The 18,884-nt window shown below is 60.3% G+C and overlaps 1 protein-coding gene and 2 long non-coding RNA genes across 4 annotated transcripts; 1 reads left to right on the forward strand and 2 right to left on the reverse strand.

Moving 5' to 3' along the window:
* Window positions 1-628: 628 nt before the first annotated feature.
* LOC122471923 lies at window positions 629-5,953 on the reverse strand. Of its 2 annotated transcripts, XR_006294308.1 has the most exons (3): window positions 2,444-5,953; window positions 1,287-1,451; window positions 629-1,121 (listed from the first exon to the last, which is right to left on the reverse strand). It is a non-coding gene; the product is annotated as an uncharacterized LOC122471923 (long non-coding RNA). The 2 variants fall into 2 exon arrangements; XR_006294307.1 differs by lacking the exon at window positions 2,444-5,953 and having other exon boundaries at window positions 1,287-2,384.
* Window positions 5,954-11,632: 5,679 nt separating this feature from the next.
* On the forward strand, window positions 11,633-18,855 carry CIAO3 (cytosolic iron-sulfur assembly component 3). Its single transcript, XM_043561101.1, has 11 exons — window positions 11,633-11,772; window positions 12,982-13,077; window positions 13,768-13,911; window positions 14,191-14,323; window positions 14,828-14,962; window positions 15,254-15,372; window positions 15,594-15,723; window positions 16,357-16,429; window positions 16,926-17,063; window positions 17,490-17,647; window positions 17,882-18,855. Exons 1-11 carry the CDS (start codon window positions 11,707-11,709, stop codon window positions 18,118-18,120), a joined length of 1,431 nt encoding a protein of 476 aa, XP_043417036.1. The 5' UTR covers window positions 11,633-11,706; the 3' UTR covers window positions 18,121-18,855.
* Window positions 15,126-17,098, reverse strand: LOC122471922. The gene is made up of 3 exons (XR_006294306.1): window positions 16,987-17,098; window positions 16,783-16,855; window positions 15,126-16,678 (listed from the first exon to the last, which is right to left on the reverse strand). It is a non-coding gene; the product is annotated as an uncharacterized LOC122471922 (long non-coding RNA).
* Window positions 18,856-18,884: the final 29 nt, after the last annotated feature.

The following is an 18,884-nucleotide window of genomic DNA, read 5'->3' on the forward strand; positions in this document are numbered from 1 at the left end:
GGGAGGGGAATCACTGTTTAAAGAGTGCAGAATGTCCGTTTCATAAAAAGTTCGGCTGGAAGTTGACGGTGGTGATGGGTACACAGCATTGTGAGTGTACCTAATACCACCAACTCGTACGCTTAAAGGTGATTAAAAGAGTAAGTTTTATGTATATTTCACAACCATAAAACATCAACAGCGTTCATTCATGTCAGCAATAATAACAAACTTAGTAGAAAAGTAATCCTTTCTAATAACGATGAGATCCACAAAGTCTCTAGGAATCAGCCTAGTAATGCAGAGAGCAACCCAGCAGGATAATGCTATCAGTGCTCCTAAAATTGTGCTGTACAATCGGATCCTATTTTTTAAAAAATTTTTTAACGTTTATTTATTTTTGACAGAGAGAGACAGAGAGAGACAGAACATGAATGGGGGAGGGGCAGAGAGAGAGGGAGACACAGAATCGGAAGCAGGCTCCAGGCTCTGAGCCGTCAGCCCAGAGCCTGACGTGGGGCTCGAACTCACAGACCTCGAGATCATGACCTCAGCTGAAGTTGGACGCTCAACCGACTGAGCCACCCAGGCGCCCCAATCGATTCAATCCTATTAAAAATTAAAATACGAGGTTTTTTCTTTTTTTTCCGGAATGTAACGATTTTATTTTAAAAATAAAGAGAAAAAATATCCATGACATAAGAAGAGACAAGTTCCTGGATACTAAGACAAAGCCACGCGTAATGAAGTTAGGAACAGACAGCGGGGCCAGGCACGAGACGACGCAAAATGCCCCCGTGTTCACGCAGGGACTGCTACCAGCAATGGCGGGGAAAGGGACAGTCCGTGGGACAGGTGGGGCCGGGAAATGAGGCCCCTTGCCCGCATGGCAGACAAGCCGGGCACCAAATTCAGTAAGACCTGCATACGGCAGAGAACACTCTAGGCACATAGAAGGACCTGGACTGAGGAGTCGCGAAAGGTGCCAAGACCCAAACAGAAACTACCTGCTGATTGTGGGTGAGTCTGACTTCACCGGAATGAAGGATTCCTGTTCCACAAACAATTGGCAGTTAGCAGGCAGGCATCAAACAAGGAGAGGGACAGCCGAAGCCCAGAAGTGCCCGAGGCTCAGTGAGTACCTAGAACGGGGGAGAACGGGAGCCCCTGTGACCACAGAGATTCCAAGTCAAGCAAGGAGACGGACAAAACTAGAAAGGTGGGGGGTAACAGGTGTTGGTGACCATGTGAGGCACGGCCCGACGGCGGACACCTGGAACGAAGCTCCCGCCCCCCACCCTGGCAACCTGGATGTGCCTTCCTTTCCCGTCTCCTCCCAGCGAGGCTCAGCTCCGGGTTTTGCAAGTTGCGCTCAGGCGTGCAGCTGGCTTCTCCTTCCTCATGCACGACCTCCATTTGTCCTTCCTCTCTGTCAGGCGTTGCCCCCAGGCTATTGCTGGCCTTGTCACTCTCTGGGTGAAAAAAACAAATGTGGGGCTGCTTATTCTGCACAAAAAGAAAAGGCCTTTTTTCTCCCGTTCACAGGACTAAATCTGTTCCTCATCAGGGAAGGCATCCAGTCACGGCTAAGCAGTCGGATGAACGGTCACTCCTGGTTTGATCGCTGGTGTGGACGCACTTCCGTCTAATCTGATCAGCTCCATGAGTCCAAGGGTGGGCGGCCAGGTTCCCCGGCAGGACCCACGTCCTGGCACGGCAGGGTCCGTGCCCCGAGTTCAGTAGGCTGTCTCCAGTCCGGTTTCTCGAAACACCTGTTCCCCAGTGTGGGCAAAATAACAAAAAGAACCAGACTAGGCTGGCCTGGAGCCTGGAGCAGACCTGCCACGGGTCTCTGCACCAGGCGGCCTCTTCCAGGAAGCCTTCGTCGGCTGGCGGTCTTCCTGACTCTGAGAGGTCAGCCCCTTTCTCCCTGAGCCCGTTTCCGCCCTGACGCCAGTCCAGAGCAGAATATTCATTCTGTGAATGAAGACCCACTGCAGATGGCTTTTTACCTTTTTACAGAGAAGGAAACCGAGGGCCAGAGAGGTCCGATGACTGACCAGAGCCCACGTAAGAGTCAGGTCTCTCGGCTTTGAGAGAGGAGTGTGGGGACGGTCCCGGTGTCAGGCACCCCCGGGGCAACATTCTCGCTCAGCCACTGCCCTGCGAGCAGGTTCCAGGGCCTCGGTTTCCCGCTTTGCCGGGTGGCACTTGCCGGGGGTGGCTGCATGCCTGCAGCTGGGCCCCAGCCTCAAGGAAACAAGAGGGCCCCTTCCTGCCCCCCAGAACTGGCCAGGTCCAGTAGGTGGCCAGGGATGTTTCCCTTTGCCGCTGTGTCCCTGAGGCCATGGGGACTGCAGCCACAGGAACCAGTGACCCAGCCCAGCTGGCCTGAGGCAGACGTGTGGGTGGTGGGGCTGTGGCTATTCACCCGGCTGATGTCCCCTGCCCTGCTGAGCCTCACCTCTGCTCACAGCTATAGACCTGCTCACGGCCACCAGCTAGGTGGCCGCTCATCTTCTTGGACATTCCGAGGGTGTCCGTGAGGGCCAGGGCTGAGGCTGCCAGCACCACACTCTGCATCAGCCAGGCCTGTGGGCTTCTTGTATGTTGTGGCTTCCCAGGTGGGCTGCAGGGGCTGGAGAGACGTCACCAGAGGATCTGTTCCGTCGGGCCCTGCCCAGCCCTCCCACCACCCCCTCTCATGAGTCCACACCATCGTCCTGGAGGCTGTGGTCCACTGCCTGGGGCCAGAGCTCACACCATGGCCATCACTGAACTCAGGGACGGGTTCTAAGGGCCACTGACCCTCTTCCAGGCTTCGGTGACTCCTGTCCCAGTTCACTTACTACTCTCAGTGGAGGCCCACGTGCATGCTCCCAACAGGGGCAGGGCTGTGGGCAGAGCTGGGACTGCTTCATCCAGGGGTGGAGGACACGGGTCAGGTCCCCGGGAGGGGGATGTGTGCCAGGACCAACTTTGACCTGAATGCCCACCTGCCTGCTGCTGCTGCCACCCCAAGCCCTGGGCGATGAGGCCCAGTGGAACCTGTGAGTGTCCCCACGGGCCACCGTGGTACTGGGATGGCCTGCTGGGCTCCCAGAGCCTCCCCCTGACCATCAGCCCTCCCCCAACATAATTTGCCTGGATGCGACCTTGATGCCTTCTCAGAGGAGCAGAGGAAGCTCACACACAGCTAGATGTGGGGACCCAGCATGGCACAACAGTATCAGGGAGAGAGGGCAATCCTGGGGCTGATCCCAGGTCTCTACTTGGGCCCTGCTGACCCTGACCCAGCTGGCTCCACTGGCCGAGATGAGGGCCAGCCCCGCCCAGACACTCCCGGGCTTGCTTTGCAGGCCCACTTGCATCTGTGAGTGGTGTCCTGGGTCAGAGGGCACAGGGGAGATGGAACTGCCACTTGCCCAGCTGACCCCTGTTCTCCAGGCCCGGCGAACGAGCGTTGCCCCGGCAACTTCCCCCTGGACCTCCCCTGGACCTCCCCTGCTGCCACATGGGACCTGGCCTCCAGGGCCAGCACAGCCAGGACATCACGCTCTGGTTCCAGACTCACCTGCTGCCCTTCCTGCTGGCCACGGCTGGTGCCATCCTGGCCCTGCTCCGGGGGGATGTCTTCCGTGATGCCTTCCAGCAGATGTAGGAAAAGGTGGGGGTGGGTGGCCCTGGTGCTGAGTTGGGTAGGGGGCGCCTGGGCAGTGACCCCACCCCTGTGCTCCAACCCCCGAGTGAGGGGCCGCGACGGTGTCTTCCAGCTGCTCCTGGTGCTGGCTCCCCACAGCACCAGTGGCCTCTGCAGAACCCTCCTGGCGTGCAAGGCATCTGGGGGTGAGGATCAGCAGCACGCAGGGCTACCCTCACTCTCTGACCCCCCACCCCAGCACTGTTCGGGTCCCTGGGCGGTCACCGGGAGCAGATGGACAGAACTTGCCTCCCCCGCAGGGAGCTGAACCACAGTGTGGGCTGAGGACATGCCCGCAGGGACCCTCATGCTCAGACGTGGCCACGTGCTCCAGGGAGACTGCGTCTTTCTGACCGAGCACCTGCTATGTCGGGACCAGAGGCTCGGTGGCTCGAGCACGGGGAGGCAGGAGCGAAGCCAGCTGGGCTTTAGAGTGGGACAGGTGCCTCCCTGACAGCCAAGCTGATGGGCAATGCCCACATCCAGGCCCAGGTCCTGGATAGGCCCACCAGCCCGGCTGGCCACCTCCTTCATGGCCTCAGGCACCACCACCCAGGAGCTGACCGTGGACCAGGCCCTAGACCAGCTCTCTGTGGAGCTCCCCGGGTCTGTCAATACTGGCCTCTGGCCTCCACATGGCAGGTGTCCTGGGCCTGCTCTGAAGCCACTGCAGCCAGGGCATCTGGGGTGACCTGTTTCCCCTCCCCACCAGACTTGGCCTGTGGCCTACTTGGCCCCACCGACTCCAGGTCTGGTCCCTTCCTCAGACCCCTGGCCACCCACCAGGACCCTACCGCATGTCAGGACAGCTTCCAAGGGCGAGTGACCGGGCTCTGGCAGGAGCTGGCTCACCTGGCCATCAGAGGGTCGAAGTGCTTCCTCACTGTTCTCTGGCTTCGACACATCCCCACCTCCCAGTGCCTCCTGCAGTCAGGGTGACCGCTGGGAGCAGTGGTCCGGATTGGGATGACAAGGACCCTAAGGTACACGGGGAAGTCAGGGCTGCCCAGGGTGGAGGTGGCCCCAGGTCACTTCCTCCATGCCACCACAGAAGGAAAAACGAGGCCGAGATGGAGAGACGGGCCGGGACCTCGGGGAATCGAGCCGCGGCTCTCATAGGTCACAGCCACGTTAGAGCATCGTCCGGGCAGTGGTGGAACAGACCCTGCCGTGAGCCCTTCTGTTCTGCAGAATGGCTCCCCTACCCCATCTATACCAAGGCAGCGGGCTCCTCCCTCCCAGTGCCCCCAGCACAAGAAAGACCTCATCTTCTACGGAGTGTGGGGGACTCCCCCCCTACTCCCAGCTGCTACAGCCCAGGTGAGCTGGAGGCCGTCCCCAGCGGAGACTGGCAGGGCAGGAGGGAAGGGAGCCTGGGATGGGTCTGCTGAAGAGTGCCGAAATGTCAAGAGCTGAGACGTCTCAGGGCTCGGCTCCGAGGCCCAAAGCACCGGGTCACCCGCCCACAGGCAGTGGGCCAGGCCTGACCTCACGAACCAATACAAACCTCACACAGACAAAACCAAGTGGGCTTCCAGGTTCCTGGTCCTCCAGTCACCATGCTGGTCAAGCCCCCTGAGCTATCCCGGGGGGTGCTGTCCGAGCCGGCCCCACCTGGAGCTCCATGCAACACCTTGGAAGGTGGTGGGGAGGGGTCCTCCCGGGGCCGTGGGGGCTAGGTGAGGGTGGCCAGCAGGGCAGCATCAGAGGGGCCACGGCCAGGGACGGTGGGGGGGCCACAGAGATGAGTTAGGAGGGAGCTCAGATGTGGCAGCAGGGTGGGGAAAATACCCACGTCCCCCAAAAGAAGGCGCCCCAGAGGACCAACCTGGTGCTGCCGATGGGCCAGACGTGAACCCGGACATGTGTGTGATCCCCGACCCCGGGGAGGTCTGGATGGGTGGCCCTGCCCGTCTCTGAGCCTGTCATCTTCACAGGGCCAGGCCAACGGGACAACACTGGGACCCCCTTCACCCCGACCAGGGGTTCCAGGACTGGTCAGCCCACCGTGAGCATGGGTGTGGCCGGCAATGGCCGAGGGGGCTGCAGGTACAACACGTGGAGGGACTGCCGGGTGGGCTGCAGAGCCGAAGCACGTGAGCACCAAGGGTGCGTGGGCCCGGAGGCCTGGGGCTCCTGAGGGGGCCCCGCGCCACCCAGCAGTCTCAGCTCTGCCTCCAGACACCCCAGATGGCCCCCTTGATGACTTGGGGGCTGAGTACAAAGTGCAGACGCAGAGGCAGCTCAGGGCCAGGGGGAGAGTGCCACAAACGAGCCCCACAACCCGCCCCCAGAGAGTCGCCTCGCTCCCCCCACCTGCTCCCGCTCCGAGCTGCATGCCTCGAAGCCTGACCAGCCTCAGGCGCGCCCCCCAAGAGTGGACTGTGCCCCCGGCCACACTTCCTAGGCCACAGCCCAGAGGCCCAGCCACAGAAAGTGGCTGGCCACGTCCCGGGGCCTTCCTGGCGCTCTCTTTCTGGCACCTGGTCAAGCAAAGGGGGCTTCCTGCCGGCGCGTCCCCGCTGAGACGGCTTCGGCGTCCAGGGCTGAAGCGGAGCCAACCTCCCAGACCTAGGGACACGTGTGCAGCAGTGAGGCCGTGTGGCCGGCCAGCTCTTTCTGCTGCTTCCTGCGCCGGGTGGGTGTGGAGGCAGGACCCTGGGAGCCCCAGCGCTCTCTGTGTGACCCTCCCCCCTCAGGCCCACACGGTCTCTCCCGAGAAGGAACAGGTCATGGCAGGCGTCCTCATTAGCTACTAATTGCAGCCCGTTCCCGGCCTCCCCGAGCCGTTGCCGGATTACACCTGTTGACAAGATGTGGCGTCCCCAGCGGGAAGGCGCGTGTGCTGATTAGGCCGCTAATGATGTGTTCATTGCCCACGGTAATTTCCTTCAACAAATAAAACGCTGTGTCTGCTCAGCCTAGGGACACTTCTGGCTTCACGAGGAGCCCGGTGTGCACCTGAGGGTGGGGAGGGCTGGTGGGCTCCGAACGGGACACCTCAGGCCACCAGGGAGCGTCCCGACCCAAGCACCGGACGAACTGCCCGCAGCGCCTGCGTGTGCTCCTAAGAGAGACTGCTTTCTCTCTCGATTCTGAGCATAAGGGGCGCTGGGTCCCACCCTGACGCAGACCCTCCCCGAGTGGGCTCTTCCTTTACCCTCCCTCCCCACACCCCAGCCCAGGGCCCAGAGAGCCTCCCAGGTGAGTGGAAGGTTTGCAGGGACTGGCCTGGAAGGCTGTGCCCCCACACCCACCGAGACAGGGCAGGAGAGCCATGGTCCTCAGGGAGCTGGGCTGATCTGCTCAGAAACTCCTGAGCACGAAGGCCCTCACGTGGGAAGGAGACCCCTCAGTGGCCGCCCAGGCCCACAAACAAAATAGTCCCCAGTTCACACAAAGCACGAGAGCAGATTCCGAAGGCCGGAGCCACTTGTTTGGGTGGGAGGCCGGCCTTTTTCTACCTGACCCCCCTCCCTACCAGGCAGGGGCTCCGCTGTACAGGGAGCCCCTCCGTGGGCCCTGTTTGCCCCTCCCCACCCCGGTGCCCGATGAGGAGGCCAGGGCCTCTGCACCAGCCACAAGTGTCCGGGTGGGTCCGGTGGGCAGACGGACAGCACATGCACACGGGCCGTCCCTGGGCACACGCTCCTCCTCCTACAGCCATGCGGAGAAGGGGGAGCGGACCCCACTTCTCCTTTCCGACATCTTGGGGGGCCTTGATGCACAAAACAGTAACCCTGGAGAAGACAGTGTTTTGAAATTACATTTTAAGAGAAAGTTAAAAAAAAAAATTAAGTGTTTATTTAGACAATCTCCACACCCAACATGGGGCTCAAACTCACAACCCCGAGATTAAGAGTTGCACGCTCTTCTGAGCCAGCCAGGGGCCCCTAAATTTTTTTTGGAAAAGACAAAGGCCGTTTACTTTTCCTGACCCTAGGTGGATGTATTCCTACAGCACACAGGCTGTCTGTCCCCGCCCCTCCAAGACCCTGCGGGACCAACCCTGGCTTTGCAGCACAGCAGGCGTGGTCCGCCCCAGCCTCGCACCCCAGGGCCAGCGCAGTCATATGACCTGTGAGATGCATCACATTATGCAGCTGTCCTCTGACCCTTGAGGGTCCCACAAAAGTTGGACATGAGGGCTCTGGCGGGTTGAACAGTGCCCCCCCAAATAACATGTGCCCCAAACCCGTAAATGGGGCCTCACTTGGAAATCGGGTCCTTGCTGAGGGTTTCGAGATGAGATCATGCTGGGAGGTAGGTTGGGCCCTGAATCCAGTGACAAGTGTCAGGAGAAGACACCCAGGGTCCATGTGCTGATGAGGCAGATGCTGGGGAGATGCTGTCTTGTGCCCAGGGCTCCCCAGGGCCACCAGGAGCTGGGCCTGCTGACACCTTGGCCTCAGACTTCTGGCCTCAAGAACTGAGAGCGTGGGGACGCCTGCGGGGCTCAGTCGGTTGAGCGACTGTGGGAAACAGAACACCACAATAACCACAGGGGCATATTCGTTCAGGCTCCAAGATCTCTGAGAAAGCTCGAGATCATAGGGTTAAAAATAATGCGAAAGGAATGGAGCGAAATGCCCTCGGGAAATGTGGCCTGTTCTCTAGAAGGAAGACAAGGATGTTTTGCTTAAAGGAAGCCAGCTGTAAATAACACAGCGTGTTCACTCCCCTCTTTGTTTCTCATCCTGCCATAAAGATTCCTATCATATCCTACGTATCTGCAAGAAAGCCTTTGCACGCAACGGCAACGTACGTTTGTGCTTTAACGTTTATTTATTTTTGGGACAGAGAGAGACAGAGCATGAACGGGGGAGGGGCAGAGAGAGAGGGAGACACAGAATCGGAAACAGGCTCCAGGCTCTGAGCCATCAGCCCAGAGCCCGACACGGGGCTCGAACCCACGGACCGCGAGATCGTGACCTGGCTGAAGTCGGACGCTTAACCGACTGCGCCACCCAGGCGCCCCCATTTGTGCTTTAGCTGAACCACATGTACTTTGTTGCCATGCCTTACTAACCTACAGTTAATCGTCGTGGATCTGTAGCTCTGTAAAAGTATAAAAGAAGATGTACAATAAGCCTCGGGGCCTCGGGCGGTTGGCTCGGGGTCCCCTGTGCCTCGCTATACTGTCGTCTTTTTCTCGGCTCCTTCACCGCCCCAGGTCCACGGCCCAAAGAGGTCGGCAAGCGACCAGCTCTTGATCTCAGCTCAGGTCATGATCTCACAGTTCGTGGGATCTAGCCCCGCGTCGGGCTCCGTGCTCACAGCACGGAGCCTTCTTGGGATTCTCTCTCTCATACACACAATAAATAAACATTTCAAAAAGAAAGAAAGAAAAAAACTAAGAGAATAAACTTCTGTTGTTCTAAACCCCCCCAGTCGTGGTCCTTTGTTGTAGCTGCCTGGATACTAACGTCAGGCGGGTTCCTCAGACGGTGAAACTCTGATGTGCGTCTGCTCCCACCCAAAGATCTGGTGGCCAGCTTTGGGCAAAGGGGGTCCTGGGGACACATCCAGAGCAGAGGCCAAGCTCTGCTCCTGTCCCAGCTCAGGGAGAGGGGTGCCGACACCCAGGCACAGCATCGCGGCCGCTGCCCAGGCTGGCTACGGGGCCCACGGCCTCTCAAGTCCTCAGCTGGCCCTCTGTTTCCCCCACGTGTGTAAACCCCGGCACACGGGAAGCGAGCAGTAAATACTAATGATGATGAAAGAATCTGCAGGTGTGAGAGCAGGTGCACAGAGGAGGTGCACGCAGCGTCTGCTCAAGAGCCCCAGGTCTCCAGGGACGGGGCTGCGCTTGAGTAAAAGACCCTCGAGGGGCCCTTGTTGTGTGAGGGTGTGGGTGATATCAGAGATCCCCAGTCAGGCTGTCTGAACCAGAAACCGTCGCCCAGGCACGGCACGGGGACGCTGGGACCGATGGTTCGATGCTAGGCCAACCTGGGTGCACTCGGCGTCCGGACCTCTTGAAGCTACCCTGGGGCAGCCAGTTTTATTGAGATATAGATGCACATGCCATAAGATCTGCCCACTTAAAGGGTGCAGTTCAGTGACTTTTGATATATTACATTAGTAGTTTTCAAATTGTGGTAACATACCTACAACAAAAGTTGCCATAGCAACCGTTTTTAAGTGGCATTAGTTACAGTGTCGGGCAAAGATTACCTTGCTTTCCAAAACTTTCTCGTCACCTCACCCTGAAGCCTCCTCCGGGCCCCTGGCAACCTCCAATCTACTTAACGTCCCTGTGGAGTTGCCTATTTCACGGGCTTCATAGAAATGGAATCCTACGATAGGTGGCCTTTTGAGTGGCTTCTCTCGCCGAGCATCATGTCACCAGGGCTCATCCACACGGCTTTACAGCTGAGTCCTCGCCCGTCTACCCACTCATCTGCCAATGGACTCGTGGGCTCTTCCACTTTCGTCCACCCCCACCCTTTGCTCCACTTGGTTCGCTCCCACAGACTTGGGTTCCAGGGGAAGGAGGCAGGAGGCCCGCCCTGCAGGGACCCCGGCTCTGCACACCTACGGGCTGCAGCCCCCCTTTCCAGCGTCGGGAGAACCCTCCCTGTCCCCCCAGCCTCAGCCAGGGCCCCTCCCGTGTAAATCCTCTCCACCACTCCTAACGGGCCCTCATTCCTGGCCCCCATCTCCATGCCATTGTTACTCTCACGAGTCTTTTGTAAACCTACTCTGGGGCATTTCGGTGAAACTAAGGTTGGTTGGGGCTCGCCCACTTCTTTCTTTTTTTTTTTTTTAATTTTTTTTTTCCAACGTTTATTTATTTTTTGGGGGGACAGAGAGAGACAGAGCATGAACGGGGGAGGGGCAGAGAGAGAGGGAGACACAGAATCGGAAACAGGCTCCAGGCTCTGAGCCATCAGCCCAGAGCCTGACGCGGGGCTCGAACTCACGGACCGCGAGATCGTGACCTGGCTGAAATCGGACGCTTAACCGACTGCGCCACCCAGGCGCCCCGGGGCTCGCCCACTTCTAAGAATCGCTTAGGACTGTTCAGATTTCAGGAACCGTACCTCAGACCTGGGTCAGGTATTGTCGGGACAGGGGACGGGTGGCGCCTGGGGGCCTGGAAGCGGAGCTCCCGTAGCTGCTACGGAAAGCCTGCCCCAGCTGTTGTAGAAGAAAGTCCTGTCTTGGCAGCCAAGAGGAGCAGCTGCAGGGGCCCGAGGATGCTGCCCCCGCCGGTGGACCTTGGGTCCCTGGGCCTCGAGGAAAACCCACAGGCAGGTGTGGGAGTCAGCAGCACTCAAGTCCACACTGGGCTAAGTACTGCAAGGAGACTGGGAGCACAGGCCAGGCTGGGCCCTCAGAAACACGAGATGAACACCGGGACGTGCCAGACTCAACTCCTGCAGGTGTCTGGAAGGCCCCACTAAAAAGGGGTCAGTAGTGGCAATAAAACTGGACTCGACACGATTTATAACGGCCCAGGGCCCGAGCCTGGCCAGCAGCAGTCCCGCGTCGCGCTACCAAACCTTACAGGGAAACGGCGCTCTCCCAAGCTGGTCTCCAAAATGACAGAAGAGGGTGTCGGAGCCCGTGAGAGAAGCTCCGCACGGAGCCGCCGAGTTGTGGGGAGCGCTGCCCGCCCTGTCACTTCCATTTCCCTTGCTCTGCAACAGGAACTGCACGCCCAGGGGGGGCCAGGCGCCCTTCTGGGGTCTCGAGCGCCTCTGCGACCAAGTATAGCAAGGCCGCTGCCTCTGCAAGCTCCCAGGGCAAGGACTCTGGGCCTCATATCCCGCCGGCAGTGAGCCCTGGGTGACGGAGGCGACACTGTGGTCCTGGCGGCCCCTCCGCCCGCGCTCAGGAGGCCGGGAAGGTGACACTCTCCCCCGCGGCACGGGCCCCGCCGGCAGGGGGCGCGCGGCCCGGGGGGACGCGGATGCGCATGCGCCAGGCGGGTCGCTTTCCGGCAGCGTGGCGGAACAGTCCCGCAGTTTCGCGCCGCTTGGCGACGTCGGCGCCCCGCGCCCAGCCGCAGTACGGCCGCCATGGCGTCGCCCTTCAGCGGGGTGCTGCAGCTGACAGACCTGGATGACTTCATCGGACCGTCTCAGGTGGGGCGGCCCGGGTGGGTGGCGGCCGTGCCTGGCGGGGGGTGGGGGGGGGACTCCCGGGGGACTCCCCTCCGCTCGGTTTCTTTCCCTGAAAAACGAGATCGGAACCCAGACTTCCCGCCCGCGTCCCCCCGGGGCCTGTGTCGCTCGGGCTAGCTTCCTACCGATGGGGACCCGAGGCCAGGGATGGAGGCGCCCCGAGCCGGGTTCCTGTGCCGCGAGGCGAGGCGAGGCCAGGTCACCAGCCCGCAGCGCCCAATAGGACAAGTAGTTTCGGGTCATCACGCTGTCCTCGGCGCGACCGGGGGACGGGAGTGCCGAGTGGGCAGCAGGAAGCGGGAGGGAGCCGGGCAGTGGCGGCTCAGGACCGAGGCCGGACGAACCTGTCCGCTTACTCTGGTAGACGGCGGGGAATGATCCCATCTCAGTTTGGAAGGCAGGGGAGTAGGTCCCTTGGAATCACCTACCGTGACTGGGGCGGGGGGCGGTGGTCGTCCTAGGTGCTGGTTTGGGGAGGAAGACAGAGCTTGCCCCTAAAGGGGACAGGTCAGGTACACTTGAAAGCGGGAGGCGGCCTTCTCTGGTGTAGCTGCCTATCAACTGCACTGGCTGCGCAGGACACACAGGGCTGGGAGGGGGAGGGCATGGGGCTGGTCACAGCTCCGAGGTCAGGGATGAGCTTGGACAGGCCCCCCCCCCACCAGGGTTTTCTGGGGCTGATCATCTCTGGGAAGGGAATGGCCAAAGAGACTCTTGTAGTGACAGCGAGAAAGGGCAAGAACTCGAAGTTGAAGAGAAAAAGAACATTTCACTGGGCAAGGCGGGGCCTCCAAGTGTTCTGGAGCGATGCAGAAATGGTGATTCCTGGGTGTCCTCTTGGTAGCCAGGGTAACGCTGGCTCTCCATGTGTGGCCACGCCTTCGGTTTGTGCTGAACAGAGTAAAGGTCAGGGCTGGTGGTGCCCGCAGGTGCCTTAGTGTGTAGGCCCAGCTAAGGCCACCTTCCCCTGACTGAGCTGCAGAGTAGGCCTCAGTGCTGGCAGGGGTTAGAACGTGTGCCCCTGTGCAAGCAGGGTGACACCTGTATTGCCATGACTGCTGCTGTGGCAGGAAGAGAGTCGGGCAGCACCCCTGTCCCATGTGGTGGTCCCCTCCTCTTCGGTAACCTCCACACACTCGGGCCCCCACTTGGGGTCTCTTCCTGGTACAGGATTGCATCAAGCCCATGAAGGTGGATAAGAGATCGGGAAGCGGCGTGGCCAAGATCCACATCGAAGATGATGGCAGTTACTTCCAGGTCACTCAGGTAAGTTCCAGCCCAGATGATCAAACACCTGTTTTTGCTGCTCCGTCCAGTCACAGGTACGGAGATCATGGGACCTTTCGCTGTCATCAGAGTGGTCAGATTCACTGTCGTCACGGCTGGGAGGGCAGAGATGGTGCCTGGGGTGGTGGTGGAGGGGCACAGAGGCAGAACATGGAGCTGTGGGCGGGGGGGGGGGGCTCTTTTTGCAGATGGTGGTTCCTGTCTTCCCTTCCCTCTCCCCCACCGCCACTGTGAGTTCTAATTCTGTAAGGACCCCCTGGGCAGCTCAGTTGGTTAAGCGTCTGACACTCTCTTTTTATTTTTTTATGTTAATTTTTGAGAGAGAGAGCAAACTTGAGAAGGGGAGGGGCAGAGAGAGAAGGAGACACAGAATCGGAAGCAAGCTCCAGGCTCTTAACTGTCAGCACGGAGCCTGATGCGGGGCTTGAACCCACAAACCGTGAGGTCCTGACCTGAGCCAAAGTTGGACACTTCACACACTGAGCCACCCAGGCGCCCCAACCAATATTTAATTTTTAAAAATTCAGTGGCACACAAAGCCAGCCTCCTACCACATTGGTTGTCGGTGTTATGAGCCAGAGAATAAAGGCTTCCTGCAGGTTCCATTATGCTGAGTGCTCGTGTCCTTGCGTAGAGGCCCTCTGAGTCCCGAGTGCTTGTGCTTTCCAGGATGGAGGGACCCGGAAGCTGGAGAAGGCCAAGATCTCGCTGGATGACTGCCTGGCATGCAGTGGCTGTGTCACCTCGGCAGAGACCGTGCTCATCACTCAGCAAAGCCACGAGGAGCTGCGGAAGGTTATAGATGCCAATAAGGTAAGTGGGGGGGCGTCTTTGAGACTTTTTTAACCTGACGTCGCCCCAGTGTCCTTTGCTCTTGCTGCCAAGGACAGCCCATCTGGTGCCTCCTGCCTCTTGTAGGTGTCGTCGGCAGGATGCCCGTGAATTGCTGGTCAGGATTTCACACCGGGGCGTGGGGCCCTGCGTGTACGTGGAAGCGACACGCCCTGCCGGAGGCAGCACGCACTCCCCCAGCGCTGGCCCCCTGGGAGTCTGTAAAACACAGCAAGTGAGCATGTGCCCTCTGCTTTGCAGACGGCGGCCCCCGGTCAGCAGAGGCTGGTTGTCGTGTCCGTCTCGCCCCAGTCCAGGGCATCGCTGGCCGCACAGTTCGGGCTGAACCCTACAGACACTGCCCGGAAGCTGACTGCATTCTTTAAGAAAATCGGTAGGCAGCAGACCTCGCGTGCGTGCTGAGCTCAGCGTGTGCGGGGTCCAGCGAGGGGCTCCTCCGGCCTCTGACTCCCCGAACTCAAACGCACCAGAAACTGTTCTGAGTTGACTTCAGTATGAAGTTTGGGTTTGACAAATGAGAGCTGAGCCTTTTAAGAGGCAGCCATCTGAATCGTGGCTGTCCTCCTCCAGTCTGGAATTCCTGGAATTCTCTGGAATTTGCTCCCCCCTGTATTGTTTTTAAACTATCACCCTCAAGGCCCGTTTCCCTGGTCCCCTGTCACGCTCTGGCTCCCAAAGACTTTGGTCGATCTCTGTGAGCCAGGAGCAGGCCTGGGAGGACATGGGGCGGGCACAAGAGGTGTGGCCTGGCCCGGACAGCCGCTGTGCAGACAGCTGAAGCGCCCCTGGAAAGTGGCGTCCCCGCTCCCAGGGGCGTGATCGGGGCCTTGCGATGTAGCCACGCTTCGTGGCGGTGAGGCAGGTGCTTGTGTTGCAGGGGTGCACTACGTGTTCGATACCTCCTTCTCGAGGAACTTCAGTCTCCTTGAGAGCCAGCGAGAGTTTGTGCAGAGATTCCGAGGACAGGCCGACTCCCAGCAGGCCTTGCCTGTGCTTGCGTCCGCCTGCCCAGGTGTGTTCACGCTGCAGGACACGGGGGACGGGAACGCTGGGTGGGGCCACACGAGGCTTCTGCCACAATGGCCGCCTCGGCAGAAGGAGCTGCCCTGAGAGCCACCTGGGGTCACCGAGTTCCCCAAGACTGTGATCTCACAGATGCTAGAAGCACACGGCAGTGACAGCCGACTAGGGACATTCTTTAACGGGACCAAAACTCCCCCTACAAGCCGGTGCACCCCAGAAGGTCATGCCACTCCCTGCCCAGCTGCTCAGACACCCCGTTTGTTCCCCGTGTCGGCCTCAGGCTGGATCTGCTACGCGGAGAAGACGCACGGAAGCTTCCTCATCCCCTACCTCAGCACTGTTCGGTCCCCACAGCAGGTCATGGGCTCCCTGGTCAAGGACTTCTTTGCCCAGCAGCAGGTAACAAGAATATCCCAGCTGTGAACGATTCACTGCCATTGTTCTCAAAGATGAGCTAAGACCTCCGATGTCCACATGGCCACACGAGGCATCTCGGTCCCATCTGGCCGTTGGCCGGCTGTGTCCCAGGCCGCACCTGTGATGTCACCCCCCACCTTATCCTGCGGGCTCCTTTACTATCAGGTCAGGCAGCGACTTCCCATTTCCACATTTCCCTGCAGCATTTGACCCCGGACAGGATCTACCACGTGACGGTCATGCCCTGCTATGACAAAAAGCTGGAAGCTTCCAGACCAGACTTTTTCAGCCAGGACTACCAGACTCGTGATGTGGATTGTGTTGTCACCACAGGTGTGGGTCCCACGTAGTGGTATTGCCCGGGTCCTGCCCGCAGGCTCTGGCTGGAGCTGCCAGCCCCTATGCATGAGGCAGCCAGTGGCCCTCCCCTGGGTGCCAGATCAGGCCTCACAGCTGTTCCATTGTCTTGGGGGACGTGTGGCCAAAGGGCCAGGTGTTTGCTCTAAAACTCACATGGGCCAGTCACCCCATTTTTGAATTGAGCAGCCTCACAGTCTCCCAAGTGCTTAAAACACAGAAAAGAAAATGCTCAGGAACCCAGACAGTGGGGTGGGGAGGGGGCCCCCTGCATGAACACATGCCCCTCTCCACCTCACGGGGAGCCACGACCACACTGCGGCGGGTCCGGGGATGGGTATGTCCACCCCCCCGCCACGCTGCTGGGAGGGTGGAGGGTGGGCTGCAGGTCTGGGGAGCTGGCTGGCTCTTCTGAGGGTCCTCAGAAGTGGAGTCCTTCCTCGCCTCAGTGGCCAGGTTGACCCTCCACCCATAAGCCAGGAGGTGGACATCCGGGTCTCTGGAGCTAAGGTACAGGTTGCCAGGGATGCAGATGACGCGGGTTTCCTCAGCGTTCTGTTTTGATTGAGATCTCAGCTGAAGCGCCCCTGTGCTGGGGTCTTACCATAGGAGAAGTCTTCAAGCTGCTGGAAGAAGAAGGGGTCTCACTCTCGGAACTGGAGCCAGCCCCCCTGGACAGTCTGTAAGTCACCACCCACTGCAGCAGAGGGGAGAACGTGAATCCAGCGTCGGGGAGCTCGACGTGTGGGTTGGGGGGTTGCAGGCGCGCTGGCAAGCAGCAGCAGTGAGGGCGTGGGGGTAGACAGTCCCCAGATGGACCTCAGCTCTGCGTCCCCTCCCTTCCTCTTCTCCACCGTGACTTCCTCCTAGCCAGGTCCGCGTCCGCCCTGTCGCCGGTCTCAGTGCACACAGAGGTGGTCAAGTTCATGACCTGGCCAACAGACAGTGCACTGATGGTCATCAAAGCTGTCCCAAACTTGACACACGTCTGAGCTCCCCAAATAGGTGACTCAACAGAGGAACGATTTCTCCCACCTGAGCTTCCTCTTGACACGCAGACAAAGGCCCTGGGGGTTCTGGACTCCTCTCCCATCTAGCAAGCAGCTCCCTCACATGGGAAGAGACAAAAGGTCACCCGAAAGCTCCCACTGCCACCGAGGCCATGCTCTGCTCCCCAGGTGCAGCAGTGTGTCTGCCCAGGAGCCCAGCAGCCATCGGGGCGGGGGCTCAGGGGGCTACCTGGAGCACGTGTTCCAGCACGCAGCCCGGGAGCTCTTTGGAATCCACGTGGACGAGATCACCTACAGACCCCTGAGGTCAGTGGGAAGGGCTGGAGCATGGGGACAGGGCAGCAGGCTGGGGTGGGGGAAGACCCAGGGCACCAGCCCTCCTCTCCCGCTCACGTGAACCGGCCTCCCCACCCAGTGGTCCGCGTCCCTGCCCACACCCCAGGGGGTGAGAGCCCCAAGGCCACGGTGGCATGCCTGGCACAGGGTGTGTCCCGACACGATGCTCCCTTCCACGGAGGGAGGGCCGGGGGCTTTGTGCGACCTCGCCACGCTTCACGGCCATTCTTGGGAGGGAGGATCAGGACACTGAGGCCCCCTGCCTAACGGCAGAAGCGAGCTTTCTACCCTGTCCTCGCATCCCTGTCCTCCACGTCCTCCACCGAGGAGCCGGTTAGGTGGCAGACGTGCCTGCAGGGGCAGGTACCGAGGGAGCCTGGCCTGTGCTCCCCCCAGGAACAAGGACTTCCAGGAGGTGACCCTGGAGAAGGAGGGTCAAATCGTGCTGCACTTTGCCGCGGCCTATGGCTTCCGCAACATCCAGAACCTGGTGCAGAAGCTCAAGCGAGGGCGCTGCCCGTACCATTATGTGGAGGTCATGGCCTGCCCCGCAGGTAGCTGGGGTGGGGCCCGCTTCTCCCAGAGGTCACGGGGGCCCTTTCCAGGACCAGGGCTGTGGGCAGTGTCTCACCAGGGCAGGAGGGGTGGAGGCGGAGCCCGGGGGTCAGGAGGCTCAGGAGGGCCGGTGTTGGGAGGGGTCGTGCTGTGCTTCCCAACCCCCCTCCCCCGCTCCCCGGTATAGGCATCCTCCCTGTCACCGTGCACTCACCTGTCTTGCTCTGCTACAGGCTGCTTGAACGGCGGAGGCCAGCTCAAGGCCCCCAACACGCCCGGCAAGGAGCTTCTCCAGCGCGTGGAGACGCTGTATAGCACGGTCAGGACAGAGGCGCCGGAGGATGCACCTGGCATCCGGGAACTGTACCGGTGCTGGCTGCAGGGCGAGGGCTCGGAGCGCGCTGGCCGCCTGCTGCACACAAGCTACCACGCGGTGGAGAAGGCCAGCTCCAGCCTCGGCATCAGGTGGTAGGAGGCCTCCACGCCAGCCTTCTAGGCCCGCCACAGCCCGCACCCGGACTCCCGGGAAGGTCGTGTTCCGAGACCCCGGGGACCACCCCCAAAACGCGGACGTCAGCCATGGGGATGTGCCGGAGCCCATACACAAACGAGCCTCAGAACCCCTAGCCAGGACAGGTGTGCTCGTCCTGACTGCCCACTGCAGGAGGTCAGATGGTCCACAAGGTCCCACAACCTCCCCAGAGGCCCAGCTCTGTGAGCAGGGTGCTGGCCACTCCTGCCTTGTGGCCCAAGTGTGTGGGGGTTTCAGCCGGTCCCGTGGGCTGCACAAGGCAGAACAAAAGCAGGAGCCAGGCTCCCACTGAAGCCGGGCTGTGAAGGACAGTGATGGGCTGCGCCTGCCGGGCCGGTCAAACTTGGAGCCCAGTGTGAGGAACCCTACCACGCTGGATGGCGTAGAATGCTGGCAGGAGAAGGGCGCCCAGCCTGCGACACCCCCTGCTGGGGTGCAGCACCTGCCCCACCTGGAACTGGGCACTGATGATGCCAGGCATGGCCTCTGGGACCTGACAGCTTGCGTTCTCTGGGCAGAATTCCAGATGGGAAGCAGGCTCTGTGAGAGAGACCGCTGAGACTAGGCACGAAGTCCCTTCTCCACTTACAGGAGTGGGGGAGAGGACAGATCAGGCTGAGTCCACAGGCCTTTCCTTACCAAGTTCCAAGTCTAATAAAGGGATCTCTCTCCCGATGGTTTCTCTCCGAGAGCATCCACCAGCA

This window comes from Prionailurus bengalensis, chromosome E3 (genome assembly GCF_016509475.1).
Source record: "Prionailurus bengalensis isolate Pbe53 chromosome E3, Fcat_Pben_1.1_paternal_pri, whole genome shotgun sequence".
NCBI lineage: Eukaryota > Metazoa > Chordata > Mammalia > Carnivora > Felidae > Prionailurus > Prionailurus bengalensis.

Excerpts from the sequence above, each read along its gene's own strand:
- CIAO3 (XM_043561101.1), top strand. The coding sequence starts at position 11,707 with ATGGCGTCGCCCTTCAGCGGGGTGCTGCAGCTGACAGACCTGGATGAC. Across the intron at positions 11,773-12,981 it reads ACTTCATCGGACCGTCTCAG|GATTGCATCAAGCCCATGAA; the intron begins GTGGGGCGGCCC and ends TTCCTGGTACAG. Across the intron at positions 17,648-17,881 it reads GGTCATGGCCTGCCCCGCAG|GCTGCTTGAACGGCGGAGGC; the intron begins GTAGCTGGGGTG and ends GCTCTGCTACAG.